Raw genomic sequence first — 19,357 nt, forward strand, 5'->3', positions numbered from 1 at the left:
CCCTCTCTTCCTTCCTTCCTTCGTTCCTTCCTCCCTCCCTCCCTCCCTTCTTTCCTTCTTTCCTTCCTTCTTACCTTTTCTCCCTCCCTCCCTCCTTCCTCCTTATTTCCCTCCTTTCCCCTTCCCTCCTTTCTTTTAATCCTTCTTCTTCTGTTATTCTCTTTTTTCACCTTTCTCTTCCATCCCTATCTCCCTCCCTCCCTCCTTTCCTCCCTTCCTTCCTTTTCTTTTTTCCCCTTTATTGGGACAGAGGCTCTGAGGACATCTGGAAAGCCTACCAGCTTGTGTTCACCATTGTCTTTGGGAGGTGACTTCCTCACTGGCCAACCAATTTGGTCACAACGTATGATCTTCTTAATGTGCTCTTGAATTTGGTTTGCAAGTGCTCTTGGGATCATGTTGGGCCTGTGTGTATCTGGGACATTGGTCTATAGTTCTGTTGTTGGTGTTGTATGCTTACCCAGTTTTGGTATCAGGGTGACACTGACTTCATAGAATGAGTCTGTCAGTGTCCCTCCCTCTGCTGTTCCCATGGGACAACTTGAGAAGTATTAGAGTCAGTTCTTTCATACAAGTTTGGCAGAATTAAACCACAAATATGTTAGTCTGAGTTTTTCTCTATATTTGTTTATTTTAAAAGATTTAGAAAATTACATCTATTTCTCTGTTAAGTAATTAACTTGTTTGGTGTGTGTCTGAGTGCATGTACAACCTGGAGACTGAAGGACAACTGTGGGAGTTGGCACTCCTACCATGTAGGGATGACCCTCAGGGCTTCAGGCTTGGTGGTCGCAATTTCACCAACCAAACCACTTCACCAGTCCTGGGCTTTTCATGGTAGGGAGGCCTTTTGCTAACTTCTTCAATTTCATTGCTTATGGGTCTGTTTGAGTTGTTAGCACATTATCGATAGTTCCTGCGCATTTAGAAATTTGTCCATTTCTCCAATGTTTCCAGTTCTTGGGGATGGTTAGTTGTTCTGGTTGTTTGGGCGATTTGGTTCCTTCTTCCTCACGGACTAGTAGCTGTGTTTGCTGGTTGACTGTGTTGAACATGACAAGTCCCTTCCTGGCTTGGTTGGCACATCTATTCATCTTGTGAAATACATTCTTTTCCTCTACTGCGTACGTTTTCAATGGACTTGCTTCTTGTCATTCCTCTGGGGACACATTGGACCCCTAGGTAAATGCTGAGTGGAAAGCATGGTGAGCTTCCCAGGGGAAATGAAAATATACAAACTAGTGTTTGCCAAGTAGTAAGACTGAGCAGGACCTACTCAAGATGGCCACCCTCTAAGTGGGTGTCAGAGAATGGGAAGATGCTGCTTGCTTCTAATCCTTCACCTGGGTGATTTTTGTTATTTTTATTATTATATTTCCTCACTTGCTTTGAGTTACATTTTTCTTTTTAAATATAGTATCTGAAAGTTGACACTTAGACTGTTTGACCGAAGGCTTGTTTCTTGTGTAATGTAAACATTTCATCCCACAAACCTTCTCAAGGCAATGCTTTGGCACTGTCCCACACGTGTTTCCATGAATGCCCTTTCCGTTTCTATTTGAAATACTTATATTTTTTTCCTTGAGGAGCTGGGGAAACTGCTCAGTTGTTAAAGCTTTGAGAAGCCTTGCAAGCTTGAGAAGAAAAGTGAGCTAGCGCTGTGACACATGCTTATAACCAAGGCGTTGAGGCAGATTTGTGTCTCTGTCCCTAGAAGGAAATGTGATACCGCTAACTTCATTCTACAGCTTGGCTGCATTAGGCTCACATGCATCAGTTCAAGGTCCTTCAACCATTGGGTGGTGCACTGAGAATGTGGGTGGTGGTCTGTTTTAGGGGAAAAAAACTGTACAAAAAGACACCAAAAGAAGTCACATGTCCTGTTTTCCTTCTCGATGCAGGATGGACGAGGGTGACGTCACGATCATGCATCCTGGGATCATATGCATCATGGTGAGACTGCTGCCTCGCCTGTACCTTGACGACCACCCACAGGTATCTCTTGATGAACACATGGATTTCGTCTTTGCTGCCCGGCTTGTCTATAGCATGCCATCTGGTGTGACACTTTCTTCATTTTATTGTACAGTGATTATCAGAGTCACCACTAGGTAGAACCTCTTGAAGGGTGGCGTCAGTGTTTCTAGGACCCTGGATAGATCTGTGACCAGCCTTCAAGGGGTAATCAAAGCAGTCACTCCTGGATTAGGTGGCCTTCTCAAAACAACAGGTGAAAGAACCTAGTTAAAGGTAATAGGATCAGCCTTGCTGCATCCACGGAAGAAACGGCAGCCAATTGGTGTTCACGCCATCTGAATGTAACTGTGACATGGCACAAATTTTCAGGTATCTGAAACTTGAGAAAAGTGAAGTGGAGCGGGAGACTCTTGCTGGTAGAGATGGGACTGGTCTTAACTAAGAAATGGTGGTGTCTGGCGTAGGAGTGAAAATAGCCCTACTATGTTCTATGCGCATTTGTTCCCTGGTGACTTCGCTTCTCATTCTGCATGCTGTTCTCCTGAAGAGCAGCGACACAGTGAGCATAAAGCTGGGGAAGGGGGAGGTGCATCTAGCAGCGTGGAATGGACTGGATACATGGGCTATGGGGTTAGGGATAACTATGCCCTCACAGTCCTGGGTCATGGGGTGATACTCCACCAAGGTCAGATTCCTCCTGTGTTCATGTGATGAAGTGACCTAACACAGTGTTCCCCTGTTATTAGGCAGCACATGACAGTATTTCTCATGACACTGTGTGTCAGCAGGGATGGGAATATACTCCCCATGGTACTGGCTCAGGTGGAACCCCACAAAAGGCTCCTTTATGAATGGACCCATTACTTCAGGGGGCCAGCACCTGTGACCAGGAGCCATTGAAGAGCCAGCTCAGCTTGGTCATCTATCTGTGCCCTTGTCTCAAGCTGTCAATTTGGTCCAGGCCTCCTCTACAGGGTCATCTGCATCAGGCCTCTGCCGGTGTTTCTGGTGTTTCTATGTGGATTTCCAGGAAGGCGCACAACAGCTTAGGGTCCCTAAAGGCACAGAAACAGAGGCTTCTAGGCTTTCTGGAAATTCAGGTCTGGGACAAGTTAACATTGTCTCCACAGTGTTTCGTCATTCCAAGTGAGAAAGTCACAGGCTCAGCTTAGCCTCAGCACACGGGGAACTAAACACCCCTTTATCAATGTGGGTGCTGTCAAGTGTGCACAGGAAAAGGGACTTTAAAGGGAACCAGATTTAAAGACCAACTTCCTGAGGCATTCTGCCCTTAAATCAAATGCCTTGTAGTCAATGAGTTACCTAAACTCTGAGAGCTTTCCTTCTTTACCTTAATGCCTCCATATGCCTGTCTTAAGCATACCGGGAACACATACATCAGACAGCCCCTCTCTGCCAAGAGTGCAATGTCAGCCATATTCTCCAGCAGTTCTTAAAAGCCCATAAGCAGCTCTTCCCTGCCCCCTTGTGCAAGTGCTTGAGGTTCAGAGTTATGTGACTTCCTAAGATCTGCAAGACCTGGACCTAGGGCAGGCTCAGTGAGTAGGTCTCTGATCTTTGCAGCTCCTGTGAAGTGCAGGGATATGCATTGGCATGGTGCATCTTTCCCGGGCATTCACCTCCCCACGAGGCTAGCTCCTTCGGCTGTTTCATTCAGTACTACGGGAATGGCTATGCCAGTGGTCTGGGTGTCTCAGCAACTAACCTGATGGCTGTGTTCTGCAGAAACCCACTCCAGTGACAGACAGTGAGGGGACAGAGCCGACGTAGGGAGGGCTGTCTCGCTGCTGCTTATCCTCATGGATGTAGCTGAACCTGGCATTCAGATGTTTGCTCGCTCTGTGGTATCAACCATGCAAATTAAATATGCAAACAAGAAATCCATTTGGCATGATCCTCTTCTTCTATTCAGGTCAATATGTAATTGAGGGAAAGCCCCGATTCGTCTTCACCATTTCTCAGATATGCAAATGAACACAGTGATGCATTTTCTCGGATATTTTCTGCAGATGCCAAATCAGCAGCTATTAAAAGTTGGATAATTACAGTAATTAATTTCTGAAAAGGGGGGTGGTGGTAGGGAAAACCTCATATTATCAGATAGAACAGTAAATCAAAGGAGAAATGAAGCCACACGAGAAACTGCTGAAACCGAGCTGCTTTTAAGCTTCTGCCGACCTTGTTGCCTGGAAAGGAGAGGACTGGGTGTCTCAGTAGATGGCAGTGTTAGGAAGGAATGGAGAACGGCTGCTGTTCAGCTCCCGAGGGTCTGCAGGCCGCTCCTAACGCTCACTGTGCTCTTCATCTTACTCTGACCCTTCCTCCCGTTGACTGAGAAATGGTTGGTGCCAGAGGCCACTGCTTAACTAACCTTATGGGTGTCCTGTTCTGGTTTATTTCCAATCACGGCTACATTAAATTTGTTCTGTGTGCAGCCCTTAGAAATGCCAGTAGCGCAGGCTGCTCCTGGAAACAGATAACCCCGCTCTCTCTCTGCCGCTAGCATTTTCACCCATATTAAAAACGGTAGAAAATCAGTGGTGCACAATGCAAAAAAAAAAAAAAATGGAATTCAGCTCAGTTTCTTGGGCTCGGAAAACCCAGATTCATTGGGAAGATGCCTTCCTTTCCCATCACTCTCAGCAGAGGCAAGGATCTGACACTGTAAAGACATGGCTGTGGGCGGGAGCTCTAACCAGTTCTACATGCCTCTCTAATCCCCCAGGGCTGTGGCCGTCAGTCAGCTGTCGGCATGGAGATATTGCCTATGCATCAGAGAGCTGTAGTACAGAGTAGGATCCAACTTAACAGAGCTGGCTGTAGCCCAGTCTATGTTGGAGCAACCAATAGGATGGCTTGCTTCCGTGACTAACTGGAATCACCTAGCATGCACCTCTGGTTTTTCACAGATGAGTGGTATGAGAACTCGGGCTCTGGGTTTGAGGATGGAGGGGCAGAGGTCACAGAAGACAGGTGGATAACACTGACCTGGTGGTAGGATAGTTCCTCTACAGGCCTGGGGGCAGAGAGAGAAGGAGGGACACTGGTGCGACGCTTGAAAGAAAAGACATGACTGCCCTCACCAAGAGAGAGTGGGGGGGGGGCTCAGACACAGAAAGGTACAAAAGAAGAGGCCTATTTGGTTTTGTTCTGCTCGGTTTTTACATATTTTAACATGTAAGTGGGGTTGTGAAGGTCAGCCATGATGTCAAGAGCCTCGTGGGCCAAGCTAAGAGATCTGAACCATCTTGGGTTACCAAACATTGTGACAGCTAACACTTCTAGATTTAATGACTACTCTTCAAAGGCCATGTAGACAGTAGACCATGGTCAGGTCTCTCGTGTGCCATCCAATAATCCCAGTACCATGGGGATTGTTAGGGTTCTCACTCAATAATATCATTATTCTTAGGACAATCATGAAGGCCAATGAGAGCCAAGGCCAAGGCTATCTGACAAGGGAAGACTTTAATCCAATGGGGAAGCATACCAACTTAGCATCAAGACATATTTATGTTTTTATGTTAGAAGAATTTAAGTGAAATACAATCGTCAGGCTTTAAATGGTCCTTGCAAGGAAGGGTAAAACATGAAACCCTTGCTTTCTGAAGTATTATTTCTAAATGTGGATCCTTATTGTTAGACATAGAAAGTTAGGCTTTCTGTGAGTTCGGGGCCAGCCTGGTCTACAAGAGCTAGTTCCAGGACAGAAACCAAAAGCAACGGAGAAACCCTGTCTCCAAAACTTAAAAAAAAAAAAAAAGAAAAGAAAAGAAAGTTAGGCTTTGCTTTTATATCGTGAATTCAATACTGACCTTTGGATTTTTTGATAATTCTGCCTTGTAACAAGTCTTGCTGTATACATACTGTCTTTAAGCTTTATTTTCCATGAGCCTTCATGCAACATACTTTACCTTCCAGTTTCGTTTTCACCTTTCCTTTTTAGAAAATTCTTTGCATTAGGACAACATTGTATTTCACCATACAAGGTCCTTCCTTACGTTGAAGAGTTTTTCTTTAATATTTTTCAAGCTTCTCAACCGATCGTCATAACTGTCAGTACCACTGCTGCTTGTTGACGCTTCCGTGTCTTAGTTTTCCTTAAAATTTAGGAAGCTTTTTTAAAAAAGTAAAATAACATCCTATTCCAATGAAGACCAAGGAAGCTGCTGCAGAAGGAAGCACAGGTAACGAACGTTAACAGTCGGGGGAAAGTTCTGTTTTTTTCTGCAGAAATAATTGAATTAACTAACTGGTTAATATGTAAAAGTCTCATAACAAGCTTTCAGCTATTGCTTTTGCTAAAAATAAAAAGTGTTGATTCTTTAACTTAGACCCACAAGGTAACTCCAAACAGGATGAAAGTTTGGCACCCCTGCCCTTACTTTGTGTCTATCTCTTTTACTTGGAGGCAGACACATGCCCAGCTCTGCATAGATAGGACAATCACGTAAGGCGCGACTACTGAGTTATTTCCTCCTCCTTCAAAGTCAAAGACGCAGAAGTAAATGATTGTCGCAAAGCTGGAATCACCTTGGGCTCCAGGAGCTGCAAAGGTCCACAGAACAGGTCATTTTCCATGAGAAGCAGTTCTCCACAGAATGAGACTGTACCCCAGAGCAGAGCAGTGCCCAAGAAATGAGGACTCCTCTGGACTCCCCTTAGCACCATATAGATGTCACAGTGATTGAGCAGACTCATAATCATGAGCATCTCTTTCCTCTTTGCTCCATTTTCCCATTTAAATATAAAGACCAGGTCAGTACCCTGAAGATGGGCACAGCATCATTGGAGCTCTGTGTCTGTTTCTCTCAAAGTTGTCATATTGCGCAGATCTCCTCTCTTTATGTAAGCCCCACCAGTTGGCATATTGTGATGGAGGCTGAACCTCACCTGGCATCGAAGTTGACCCCTTTGCCCTAAACGCTCTATTAAACTGGGAACTACAAAAAAAATTGGGCTAATTTAACAACTGCAGTTTATGGAAACACATAAGCTTGGGTTTTGTGTAAATATGGTACAGACATAAACACCCTTGAGGACGAGTTATACATACAGCCATACATAAAAAAGCAGGCTGTCCACTGCCCCTAAAGACATTGTAGCTTTCATTTAGGTGTATCACTTGTCATTTTTAAGAGACCACGGGTCTGATTATTTCCCCCATAGCATCAAGCAACCCTTAATTCTAAGCCTTCACTTCCAAAGACATAACTCTTAACAGAGCAGAGGGAAAAAATTGTATCCCTTAAGTGAAAACTAAGAGGTCAGCAGAGGAGGCTTCCCATGCCTCAGGCTCAGGTAAACATCCCTGTTTCAGCGGCTATTCTGCAGAGAGAGGCACCGATACCAAGGGGAGCATCCAATTCAGTACTAAGGGTTGGAAAGCCTGGTGTGGGGTCCACAGGGTGGCCTGGATGAAAGTCTTTAGCAAAACCCAAAGAGCTCTGAGGGGCACCACAGTCTGCTGCATTGCAGCCCAAGGGCCGAACAGTCTCAGGCTTCCTATGCCTCCTGCTCTGTCTTAGGGGACATCATAAGAATCTTTTCCTCCAATACTGTGTTTTGTTCTGTTCAGGGATTTCTAAAGAGACAAGACCTGAGACGGTGATAAAGATGAAGGGGAGAGGCTAGGTCAGAGAGGAGAGAGGAGGGCTGAGAAAAATGAGGTTCCTTACAATTTATCATTGGTCTTCACAAAGCCTCTAAAATTTTCTTAGGAGTTTCCTAATTTTTAGAAAACCACTTATCTTTTAAAAATATCTTCTAATTTCTTGAGAATTATCAATTTCATATTTTTGCTTCCAGATGCTTTAAAATGACAATTAAATCTGGTCACCCATTTATTTTCTTTATCTAGGACTTCTGGCAGTGTGAACAAAGCAAAACAAAAGCCATTTAAAATGTCAGATGTTCCATATTTTGTCTCCAAACATTTCCATCTTCCTTGAATTCCTAGTTCCCGGAGTTTTAGTGACTTCTAACTTTCCTTTTTTGGGAAATCGCAGCCTTTCTGCTAACTGGTGGATGTGTGGATTTACCGGGTGTTCTGAGGTGGGTAGGGAGCTCTTTTGGGCTTGCCTCAAGGTCAGTTCCTCCCACTCAAATTATTTTACATATTTATGCAGACAAGAAGGGCCCTGAGACTGTGGTATTTGTTATCCTGGCTGAGGCTATGGTGTTTCCTGAGGAGTCCCAAAACATGCCCGTTTCACTGGGCTGGCAGGAGCAAGTACTTCTTCTTTCCAATAACTTCATGATCAGACACTTGGTATTTCTCTTATTCATTTTCTTTAAAAAGAATCTTTATGTGTATACGCATTCTGCCTTGTGTTCCTGATGCCCATGGAGGCTGCTGGATTTCCTTGAATGGAAGTTACAATTGCTAGCTGTCATATGGGTGATAGGAATTGAACCTGAGTCCTTTGGAAGAAGAGCCAGTGTGCCTAACCGCTGAGCTGTCTCTTCAGTCCCTTGCATTTCTCAACTCAAAGAGCCAAGGTTCCCTTAGGCAGGAGAGGAGACAGCAAGAGCTGCAGAGTTGAATGCAGGAGGCACGGAGGGAAAAGGACAGACTGCTAGCAAACAATGGTTCTGAGAAATGCTTCCACAAATAAAAGGGTATTTCCTTACCAGCTCAGAATAAACCACTAGGCAGGAAGGGCTTAGTGACATCCGCCCAGTCAGGCAACATGGACAAATCGAGCAAGTGCCTGCGTTTGTGCCTAGCACTGATCCAGATGGCTCCATTCAAGAAAATGACTTGTCTTTGGGCCCCAACCCAAAATTTCCCTCAAGAGGGTAAGAAGTAGTTTATTCTGAACTGAATGTGGCTTGGGATCACAGTTCCCGGCTTCCTGGAATGACACGCTCCACTATGAATGTGGTCACGTGAACTGTTATAGGCAGAGCATGCATAATGGGACAAAGCATTGCATCTGGCAAAGACAATGAGTGAGCATGGCAGGCAGGTGGGTCACAGCAAAGGAGGGAAAGCCCTGCTATGAGTTTTAGATGCTATTCGATGGATATTCGTAACTTTTGAGTTGGTGCAAGCTAGTGGTCTGCTAACTGTTAGGTCAGGTACAGAGGTGGGCAATAAATTGTCTATTAAGGGGACTCAAGGTAGCCCAAGTCAGTTTTGGCTCTGGGTCTGTAACATCCCAACTAACTCCGCAATCATGAATATTTTAATTGGTCAATGAACCTTGTAGGATGTTCAATACAGATATGACCTTTCTTCTTGGGATCTTCAGAAAGCAATGGGTAAAATTAAGATCATTGCTGAGTGTTTGGTGAATGATCCCAAAGCAAGGCTTGAACCACTTGCTCCTGGCCAGGTTGCCCTTTTTGCAAGAGGCATGGCAGTGAGAAAGTATGGAAAACAGTGATCTGTCCGGATCCAGGCATCTGAGAGACCTTGTCTGTCTCCAGTGAGTTAGTGCCACGTGTGCTCCAGAGACCTGAAGGAGACTTCCTACAAGGCCCAATGGGGCAGAGAGGAGGGACATGAGATTCATGTATCTGTGATCTCATTTGTGTCTAAGTTGGGAAATGGGTGTCATTTTCTGGAATTTGCCTTTGTATTTCAAACACTTGAACTAGTACCTAAACATCAAATTTCAAATACCTAAAATATCGACAGTGCTAATAGCTGTGGATAGCATTACGTGAGGAAGAGTGATTGAAAAGGGCTATTTTGCCCAACAAGGAGCTTGGTAAAGATCTGTGCTTGTTACACTGTACCGCAGTCAATAGTCTGTGTTTTCTGCCTTTCCCACAAAGCCCAACCTCAAATATTTCCATTATTCTCCCATGAAAAATTTCAGGCTGCATTCAAAATCCAGGAGGCTTCTTGGGGTGATCTGTTAAGCAAAGCAAATGGACCCGATCTTACATGGAGACAAAGAACGAAAAGCTCACTGGGACCCGGGGTGGTGGGGTAGACATTAAAGTCAAGTGGGATTCTCATGGCCCAAATGGCAGCTGATCATTCTTCTAGTTTTTTCTGCCATCTTACCATACCATTTCCTGTTTTTGCACCTCAAGTTTAGTGCCTCAAATTATGTACAGGTCACAGAAATTGCAGACTAAATTTCTTGGGGCCAGGGATCATGGGAATGTATAAATAAAGGCAAGTGGTAAGGAGTAGTGAGGCCTCTGGTCACAGGAGGTAAATTTATCCACATAAAGGGGTTCACATTTAACTAAGGGGAAAAGTAGAAATAAAAACAAACTGTACCTAGCAAACCCAAACACATCTGTGGCCACTGTTTACGTCCCTTGTGAGGTGCCAAGTTCTCTTTATAATGAAGGCAGCATGCGTGGCAAACTACCCACCTTCAAAAGACAGCTAGAGACAGCACTTGTTTTGACGCCATTATCATGACCCAAGGAGATGGATGGAAGCATTTCAGGCCTCAGGGCCTCACCTGCAAAGTGGGTAATGGCTCCTATTGAAAAGACCAGTGGAGAGGGAGCCCAGGAGGCCTGAGCCCTGTGCCCTTAGCATGCGTATGCCAGACATGCTCCTCATCCAGAACTTCGGCTCTTGGGAGCTGAGGTCATGGCATTTCCAGCTCTGCAAATGTTAACTGGAAGAAAATACATTTTAGTTTAGCTAAGGTGCAAACTGAGCTGAGATCACAAACTCCCACATCTAGGATGCTGTAGGAATAGCACAGAAGAACATGGAACCATGGCAAGGCGGCAGCTCCACGCCATGGAAGGAGAAAAAAGTGAGTCTAAGTAAGCAATTTGAAAACAAACAAAACCCCCACAACTTATCAAGAACTGCTTTCCATAGGGCCCCCATCCCTAGTAACCTTCTTATAATTTTTAGTAACCAGAAGAGCGAATGTCATGGAAAACTCGTCACCTTGCTCCCCAAGTAGGAGAACATTTCAACCAAATTGGAGTAAACCACGAATCCAATATGAGTGACTAAGAAAGCCCTTGGTACTGTCAGAGTTCTAGAAGAAGCCAACTCTGGGTGTAGAGATTTTGTCTCTCAGGTCATCAGGGTTAGTGTCAGGAAGGCACCCTGCACACTGGAGTGTTCAACCCTCCTTGAAAACGCTTAGGTGTGTTAGCCCGTTTTCTACAGCTGTAAGAAAACAAGTGGTGCTGCTTGCTTTGGAAGAAGAGGAGACTCAAAAGCCTCTGGCTGCAGAACTAGAATTGCTTCAGCTCTGGTAGGTTCTCTTGGCAGATGACATTATAGTGGAGGGAAATGTGAGAGAGAGAAAGCACCCCGATGGTACGAAATTGGGGTCCCACAAACTAGGCTAACTCTGAGGGCATGACCTCCAGCGGCTCATCCACCTCCCACCAGGCCCTTCTCTTCAAGGTCGTACCACATCCCAGGCCACCGTCCAACAAGCCAAGCTTCCAGAACGTGGCCCCTCGGGGGACAAGCCACATCTAAAGGATGTCACCATCCCACTGAGACCAAGTTCTTTCTGGACACTGTGACTTATTAATGTGGATGAGGAAGAAAGTTGGGAAAAGGAGGGAAATGAAAAAAAAAATAAGCCAGGATGGACACAAGTTTTGACTGTTAGGCGGACAAAGCAGAACCTGACTTAGGGCCACCCCACTATCGCTTTGTGAGTTAGCTTTGAGAATCCAACCCACCAGCTTGGTGACCCTTGACCTTACCACAGAGTCCTAATTGAACCACCTTCCCCTTTCCTGCATTGGAAGTACAATGCGTTAGGGAAATCAATCCATTTGCAGGGGGAGAAACCAGACTGGTTTCCTGCCACTGCTCATATTTTCACTAAAACCCTATTTTACTGGAACCAGCATTGAAAAAAAAAACCAGCACATTTTATTCAAAACAAGACAATATTGGTATTGATGGGGCTGCCGTGATCATGAGAACAATCAATTTCTCCTCCTCCATTATGGGGTATTGAGCAGTTTTGGAGTGAACTTGTGGCAGCATTAGACAGGATCAGCATTTCCCCTCTGAAAACTTTCTCTTTTTTTCCTTTTTGCATATTTAGATTGTAATTATAGCTCTCTGGTGGGGGAAGGGAGTCAAAAGACAAAAAACCGAGTCAAAGTCCCTAAAGCAATAAGGAAATACTTACTGGTAATGAAAAATTGGAGATTGGAGACATTTCTCCTTAATTCTTATTAATAATACATTCTGATATTATTTTTGCATCTAGCTTCATGCAGACTGTCTCCCCAACTCTTACCCCAAATTAAAAGAAAACAGTTACCAAATGATAGCCCGACTCTGGTAGAGAGGATGGTCATGGCGGGAAGATGAATGCTCTCTCTCTGCTATCAGGAGTGCAGAGAAAGGCAGACAAGGTTCACATGGATGCAGGAAGAGACAGCATCAGAGGAAAGATGTGGGAAGCAAAGGCAGGGAAGTTGATGCATTTCCACACAGATGAGGCCCTTGACGTACCAGCCATGGCACAGGACTTGTTTGATGCACACCAACTTAATCATGTCTGCTTTTAGACTCTGATTTTTGTTTGTCTAAGCGTGGGTATCAGCAAGCTCAGACCAGCTATGCAGAGATCACTTTTAAATATAAGTCTATGATACTTTAGAAGTGGTTTTGAATGTGTCCCTCAAGGGTTCCTGTGGTAGAAACTCCATTCCCATTGGTGCAGTGCCCAGGGAGCTTTAAGGGACAGAGCTTAGTAGGAGGCCGTGGGCACGCTGCCTTTGACAGGAATTGACATAGTTCTCAAAGGACCCCAGCAGGTTGTCTTAAAAGAGAAAGTGTGGTCCTTCTGTCATCTCTGGCTTCTCGTCTCACTTTGTGATCCACCCCCCTTTTCTTCTGTCCTTGCCATCTGAACGTGACACAGCCAAGTAGGTATAACATAGCCAGAGCTAAGCAAATGCCCTTGAGCCTCCAGAAATATAAGCTAAATGGACCTGCTTTATAATATACAGTACTAGTCATTTCCTTAGAGTAACAGAAACCAGGCTAGTGTTAGCAGCATCTCCTCCACGTGATGAGACATGTCTTCAACGTCAGTCAATGGTGGTGTTGACAAAATTGACAGTTTTGAATGACAAAATCCTGCCCAGCAAGAAAGTCATCACTAAAGTCACTCACATAGTGGCATGCCCCCAAATTTTTAGCCAGAAGTATTACTAAAGGTAACTTAGACATGGGACGTTAAAGGGCTAGAGGGCTCTTCAGGGTAAAAGAGCTGGACACAGAAGACTAAGAACCTGAGTTCCAATCCCCAGAACACGAGCGTCCAGTCCATAATCCTAGCATTCCTCCTACTAGGAGATGGGAGGCAGAAAGCGACAATCCTTGGAAGCTGGTGTGTCATCCTTGTGGGAAAAAAAAAAACAGCAAAAGATCCTGTCTTAAGGTAGAAGGTGAAGACAGAGATTGAAGTTTTTCTCTGACCTCCATGTGCAGGCTGTGATGCACTGATGCCCAAATTCATACACATAAGTGCGCGCTCTCTCTGTCTCTGTCTCTGTCTCTGTCTCTCTCTCTCTCTCCCTCCCTCTCTCTCTGTCTCTCTGTCTCTGTCTCTGTCTCTCTCTGTCTCTCTCTCTCTCTCTCTCTCACACACACACACACACACATACATGAGGTGGAAAGAAAGAGGGGAATTACTGAATGTCTAACTTTGAGACAGGAGTTGCAGGCACTAGGCAGATAAGTCTTGAGGATGACATAACAACAGGAAGGTGCTATCTTTTGGCACTAAGCTACACAAATGGATAAACCTGGCAAGGAGGTGTGAAGTGATATGCTTCCGAGCATGAGTCCCAGGGTCATCATCAGTCCAGTCCTTTGCCATGTGACTCTGGGCAATAACCTTCTCTGAGCCCGGCTTCCTTGTGTGCAGAGCAGAGACGGCCATGATGCCGTGATTACACACTCTGTCCTTGTTGGAATGCTGAGAGCACATCCTAAGTACCCAGAAGTTACTGTTGTCACAGGTAAAACATGACACTTAAAGCAAACATCAGCTCTGGCCTCTATTTTACCTTTAAGAGTCCATGAAATGTACACAGGGCCACGGGAAACACCTTCTCTCCCAGATACTGAGTTGTGTTAGAGCATTTTCCTTGCTGTGTACAAGTGGTCTCCCTGGCTTCTCATCCATATCACTTTTAGTTTGTGACTCTCTTGAGAGTAGGCAGTGTCTGCATTACCAGTGCAGGGCCCTGTAGTATCTGTTGGAGGAACGAGACTAAGAGAGGCTTGGGAAGGTTCCAGGGAAACCTCCATAGAGGATGGGAGTAGCACACGTCTGTGGCTTGGTGAGATCGGATGCCAGTGCTCATGAGAGAGGTATCACAGCCGGCCTCCATATCAGCCTATTCCATGGACTGGAGACAGTAGAATATGCTGCGTGCGTACTGAACGTGTGGACTTTGCTTCTCGTCATTATTCCCGATAGAGCAGAATGTTGATGGTACAGCATTTGCATTGTGTTGCGTGTCCTAAGTAATCTAAAAGTGATTTAAAAGGTGTAGTATGATGTCCATGGGCTAAGCAGAAATACCATGGTACTTTATCTAAATGGCTCAAACATCTGTGGGTTTTGGCACCTGAAGGGAGTCCTGGAGTCCCTCTCTCGTGGGATGGGTGGGGATGACTGTATTAGGTAAGTGTCATTGTGGTTTCTCCTGGCTCTGGTATCTTAACATCATTGACACTGGCATAGATTTCTCTTCTTGAAACCACAAAGTAGAACAAAGACTTAAAATATTTAAAGGATGGTGTGCATGCACATATGTATGCATGCATGCATGCATGTATGTGTGTGTGTTGACTGTTTTGTTCATGCAACTAGGTGGACCTTAGCTTTGGTACTCAAGTACAAACTAAAATGTAGAAATTTATTGAATAAATTCAGCTTGGGGAATGTGGGTCCACTTAGTGGCATAGCCACTCTTCAGGACCAGTGACTTCCTCAGAGAAGGTCATAAAGCTGTATGACCAGATTTTACTGCCTTTCGTAGGAGATGTAAGTCTTGATTTTTGAAATCCGTAGACATTTTAGTGTTAGCAATCAACTCAGAAAGCTTCCCAGTGTTAAATGGTTCCGACATCACCTTTCTGAGGGGGACCCAGATTCCTGCATTCCTGTGTGCAGCCTGTATTCTGAGTTGGTGGCTAACTCAAGTAGCTGACTTTCCCTGGCCTGTTATTGCAGGTGAGGCTAGCATTCAGAAGAAAGGCTGAGACAGTGGGTATAGGCAGTTGTGGGGGGCGCAGGTGGTCTGACAGAGCCACCCAGAGGACAGTCCACTCTCCCAGACTCACTGCTTGCTTTGATTGCCTCCTAGCTTTCTGAGGAGGTCCAGTGCTCTATGGCCAGTCACCTCCTATCCCTGGTGAAATCAGAGAAGAATCGCCAGGTCATGTGCGAGGCAGGGATGCTCCGAACACTTATGACCTTTTGCCGCAGAACCCTCAGCACGGGTGGCAGTGCCCTGCACTCGCTTCTCATCAGGATCTTTGAAAAGCTTGGCTCCCAAGCCATCGAGCCAGACGTGCTAAGGTACTGCATGCATTAAGCATCCAACACTACAGACCCCAAGGCAGGATGGATAATGGGAACCCTGTGCACAATCAAGTCACCGGGGACAGGCATGTGCATCCTCCTCTCTTTTGCTCCAGCACCGGATGTGTATGCACACAGAGCAGGCATAGCCTCATCTGGCATTCTCTGGGGAATGGAAATGTCAAGGAAGTAAATCTAGAGTTAATCCCGGAGGCCTGGACTGGATCTAGGGTCAGATTGCAAAGAGCCAGACTTTCAGGGGCAGTGGCCAGGGCAGCATGAAGAGGATCAGATGCAGGACACCACTGTACCCTGCAGAGGTCTTCCTGCACAAAGGAGGGATAGAAAGGACTCAGGAGCAGGGACAAGAAAGCAGAGGAGGGACATGCATCATGCAAGAAAAGTTAAGGCCCTTACTGCCCCGGAGCAGGATGGAGAAGATGGTCCAGGTTCACACTCAGCAGACTGCTACTTCCAAAGGAGCAGAGGGGACAGAAAATAACCCCCCAGACAGTGGCTCTGGGACCCAGGTTCTGGGGAAGCCTCTCAGGTACTCTCAGGCCTGTCAGACCAGGCCACAAAGCTAAGTACACAGGAAATACATTTATAAACCTGTAAATAGTGCATAGAATGAAGTCCAGCTTGAAGTCCCCAGCTTCACCAACTCTGCTGGATAGAAAACAAGACAGAGGCACACAGTTTCTGTGTGACTTTTGGAAATTGTATGTCAGGGGTGGTGGTATCTAGGGAAGAAGTCTGGAAAAGTTTGCCTGCAATGTGACTTTAGCTGCCTCTCTTGATGTTATGATGTTCAGGCAGTTCCTAGGCCTTGGCATTCACTCACCCCAGCCAGCTGCCTGGAGAAGCCTCCGTTCGTCTCCTGAGCATGAAGACAACCCTAGGAACTCAGGTGAGGAGACAGAACAGGACTTGTTGAGGAGTGAACGGTTAACTGATGTGGGGTTCCCCTCTGTATGCTGTGATTACCATTGGTTAATAAAGGAACTGCTTTGGGCTTATAGCAGAGCTATAGGAGAACAGAGCTAGGTGAGGAAAACTAAACTGAATGCTGGGAGAAAGAAGGGAGGAGTCAGAGAGAGCCTATTTTTATTACTGATGAATGATTGTTACAAGATAGAAAAGTGGGCTGATTTTAAAAGTTTTTTCCCCCTGTTGCTCAGTGGGGTAGATGAAGTTTGCATAGGGCTTAGGGTCCCAGAACCTCTTCCAGCCTCCACATGAGACAGGTGGCATTAGGCAGCTGCCTGACCCTTTTACCTGAGGTCACAAAACAATGATCCTCTTTTCTTTACAACCCAGGGGTCCCATGTGCTGCACTGGGCAGAGGTGAGCAGCAAAGCTTTTTGTAAAGTTCACAGCTCAGGAGCAAAGTGGGATGCTGGGAGTGGAAGCGTTGGACGATGCCCAGAGTCAAGCGAGCTATCTGAGAGCTTGCCATGCTAGGGGTCCAGTTTGGAAAGAAGGATGTTACAGACACCTTGAATGTAAGATCACACACAGCACCGAGGCAAGCAAAGGCCAGCTCAGAATCTAGAGCTGGCAGTCAGAGGCAGGTGAATATGGAAGACAGAGCTGGTCAAGTCACTGCGAGGCCAGCAAGGAATAGCAGCCAGGCAAGCAAGACTCTGGCAGCAGCTGCAAATGCTATACAGAGAGAAGGACATGCTAGACTTAAAAGAAGTCACTTAGAGGTGGTTATTGCCACAATTGCATGGTGTCTAAATGGGTAGAGTCCAGGCTGGGGGTCCACTGTATTTGGGAAGTACCTAGAGTCTCTTGCAGAATGCTCCATTAGGCTCTGGCAGAAACATCAGAGATACTGCCAGAACAGGAGTGGTACATCAGGCAAGGACACATCTTTTTCTTGTTCCCTGTCTCAGGGTCATGTGCCGATTCAGCTGACAAACCTACAGATGCCAGCCCATGCCCTGGAGGGTCTCAGGACCTGTGGACCTCCCAAGATTCAGCCACAGCCCTCCAGACAACATTGAGCCTCATTTCCATGACCTCCCCTCGCAATCTGCAGCCTCAGAGGGCAGCTCTGACTCCATCCTTCGTGGAATTCGACATGTCTGTGGAAGGTTATGGGTATGGAGAATTCATATATTTGGAAAATGACTTATTAATTTCCCAGTACCTCTGATGATATATAACACTGGCTACACAATTTTGGCTCCTATTGGTTCTCGTTGCTCAAACAGAGGTGTATTTAAGTAGTTAACACCTCTGCCCAATGGAGAACCACAGAGTCTCTATCCATGGAGGACCAGAGCCCTCTTCTTTCCTACTGTACCTGCTTCTAGAATGTTCTTCATGTTGTCCCATCAGCGCCAACTGTTTTCTGTTCTTGGAACCTCATGGCCTAAGAGGGCATACTGCTGCTGGAGTAGGGTAGAGCAAGGGAGATGTCACAGCCCAGACTGCTGATGCCATCCAATGATCAACAATTCCTTCCTATTTCCAGATGCCTCTTTATTCCAACCTTGTCTACGGTCATGGGGTCCAGCACAGAGCATTCCATCTCTGGAGGGACTGGATCAGGTAAGCATCTCCCAAGTCCTTAGGGGACCCTGGCAGATTTCTACCCCACATCTCCAGAAAGCACGAGTCTTTCCTCAGTCTCGAGTTTCTGCGGACGAGGAGACTTCTGCCTACTGCATCTGCTCACGGTCCCTTAGAGCGGTTACCCTATTCATCATGCACTGCCTGGGCTCACTCCACAGCCAGCGCTCAGGTAGCATTGACATCTGTGGAGTAGCTGCTTCTGAGGCTGAGCCATTGCACAGAAGCCCGGAACGGGCTGAAATGGAGCCGTGTATGCTGTCAGCTTTCTCTAGATAGGGGTGTAAGCTCTGGGATGAGGGGCATCCGGAGGAGGTGAAACCATGGTAGGTGGTTTCTGGGCATCAGCTGTGAGCCTGGCCATGCTTTGTAAAGCCTTTCACTGAACTTATATCACACTGGGCAGCGCAGCGCAAGAGCCCAGACTGACGTAAGGTTCCTGGTGGTTCGTGGCTGGCCTGTCAGTTCAGGAAAGACTTCCTCTCTGCGAATGGTCCCAAGTGTGCTAACACGGCTGCAGCTGCTATGCTAGTGGGGACAGTAGTGCCATCGGTATAGCCAATTCTGCTGCAACAAGGACATGGTGCTTCCATGGACTAGGTCATCTCTTCACCTGAGCTAGGGTCCTCACCTCCACGGGGCCCCAAGCCTGAGTTGAGATCAGTTGCAGAGGCTTAGATATCGATAAGCCTCAGGGACAGCGACTTCTCTGCTCCCTTGGCAAGGCCACATGCCGTGCAGAGGCATGGGGCAGCAGGGCTCCAGGTCTGGGAGCCTCCTTATCCTGACATAAACAGTGAGAAACACCCAAGTTTGGTGGAGTAGGATTGAGTGAGGAGTGCAGAATAAGCCAGATTCAGAGCTAATTCCTGGTAGGAGGCCCTGCAGAGTGGAGTCGGAGCTGAGTGGTGTCTGTGTCTCAATCTCTTCCTTGGCAGAACAGAGTGTAAAGCTATGCTTGTGTTCCACCCCCAGGCACCCCTAGGTCGTTCCCTCCACCAGGAGGACTCACCTTCTCCTGCTGGTTTCTCATCAGCCGGCAGGCCACTGTCATGGAGGGCCACCCACTGCGCTTCCTGACCTTGGTGCGCCACCTGGCCAGGACTGAGCAGCCCTTTATCTGCTTCTCTGTCAGCCTCTGCATGGATGACCTCTCCCTGGTTGTGTCCACAGAAGAGAAAGAGTTTCAGCCCCTGGGTAAGGCCCTGGGTTCCAAGGTCTGTGTGGTCATTGCCTGGGGAATGAAGCCCAGCCAGATG

The 19,357-nt window shown here is 46.4% G+C and overlaps 1 protein-coding gene across 1 annotated transcript in view; it reads left to right on the forward strand.

Moving 5' to 3' along the window:
* Wdfy4 (WDFY family member 4) overlaps positions 1-19,357 on the forward strand; it is a 205,184-nt gene that overhangs the window by 37,816 nt on the left and 148,011 nt on the right. Inside the window, exons 12-17 of the mRNA XM_005348671.3 lie at positions 1,902-1,995; positions 15,298-15,512; positions 16,331-16,425; positions 17,417-17,624; positions 18,001-18,077; positions 19,074-19,295. Of these exons, the coding sequence (XP_005348728.1) occupies positions 1,902-1,995; positions 15,298-15,512; positions 16,331-16,425; positions 17,417-17,624; positions 18,001-18,077; positions 19,074-19,295 (911 nt within the window). The remainder of the gene's footprint in view (positions 1-1,901; positions 1,996-15,297; positions 15,513-16,330; positions 16,426-17,416; positions 17,625-18,000; positions 18,078-19,073; positions 19,296-19,357) is intronic.

This window comes from Microtus ochrogaster, chromosome 6, assembly GCF_000317375.1.
Source record: "Microtus ochrogaster isolate Prairie Vole_2 chromosome 6, MicOch1.0, whole genome shotgun sequence".
In the NCBI taxonomy this organism is placed as follows: domain Eukaryota; kingdom Metazoa; phylum Chordata; class Mammalia; order Rodentia; family Cricetidae; genus Microtus; species Microtus ochrogaster.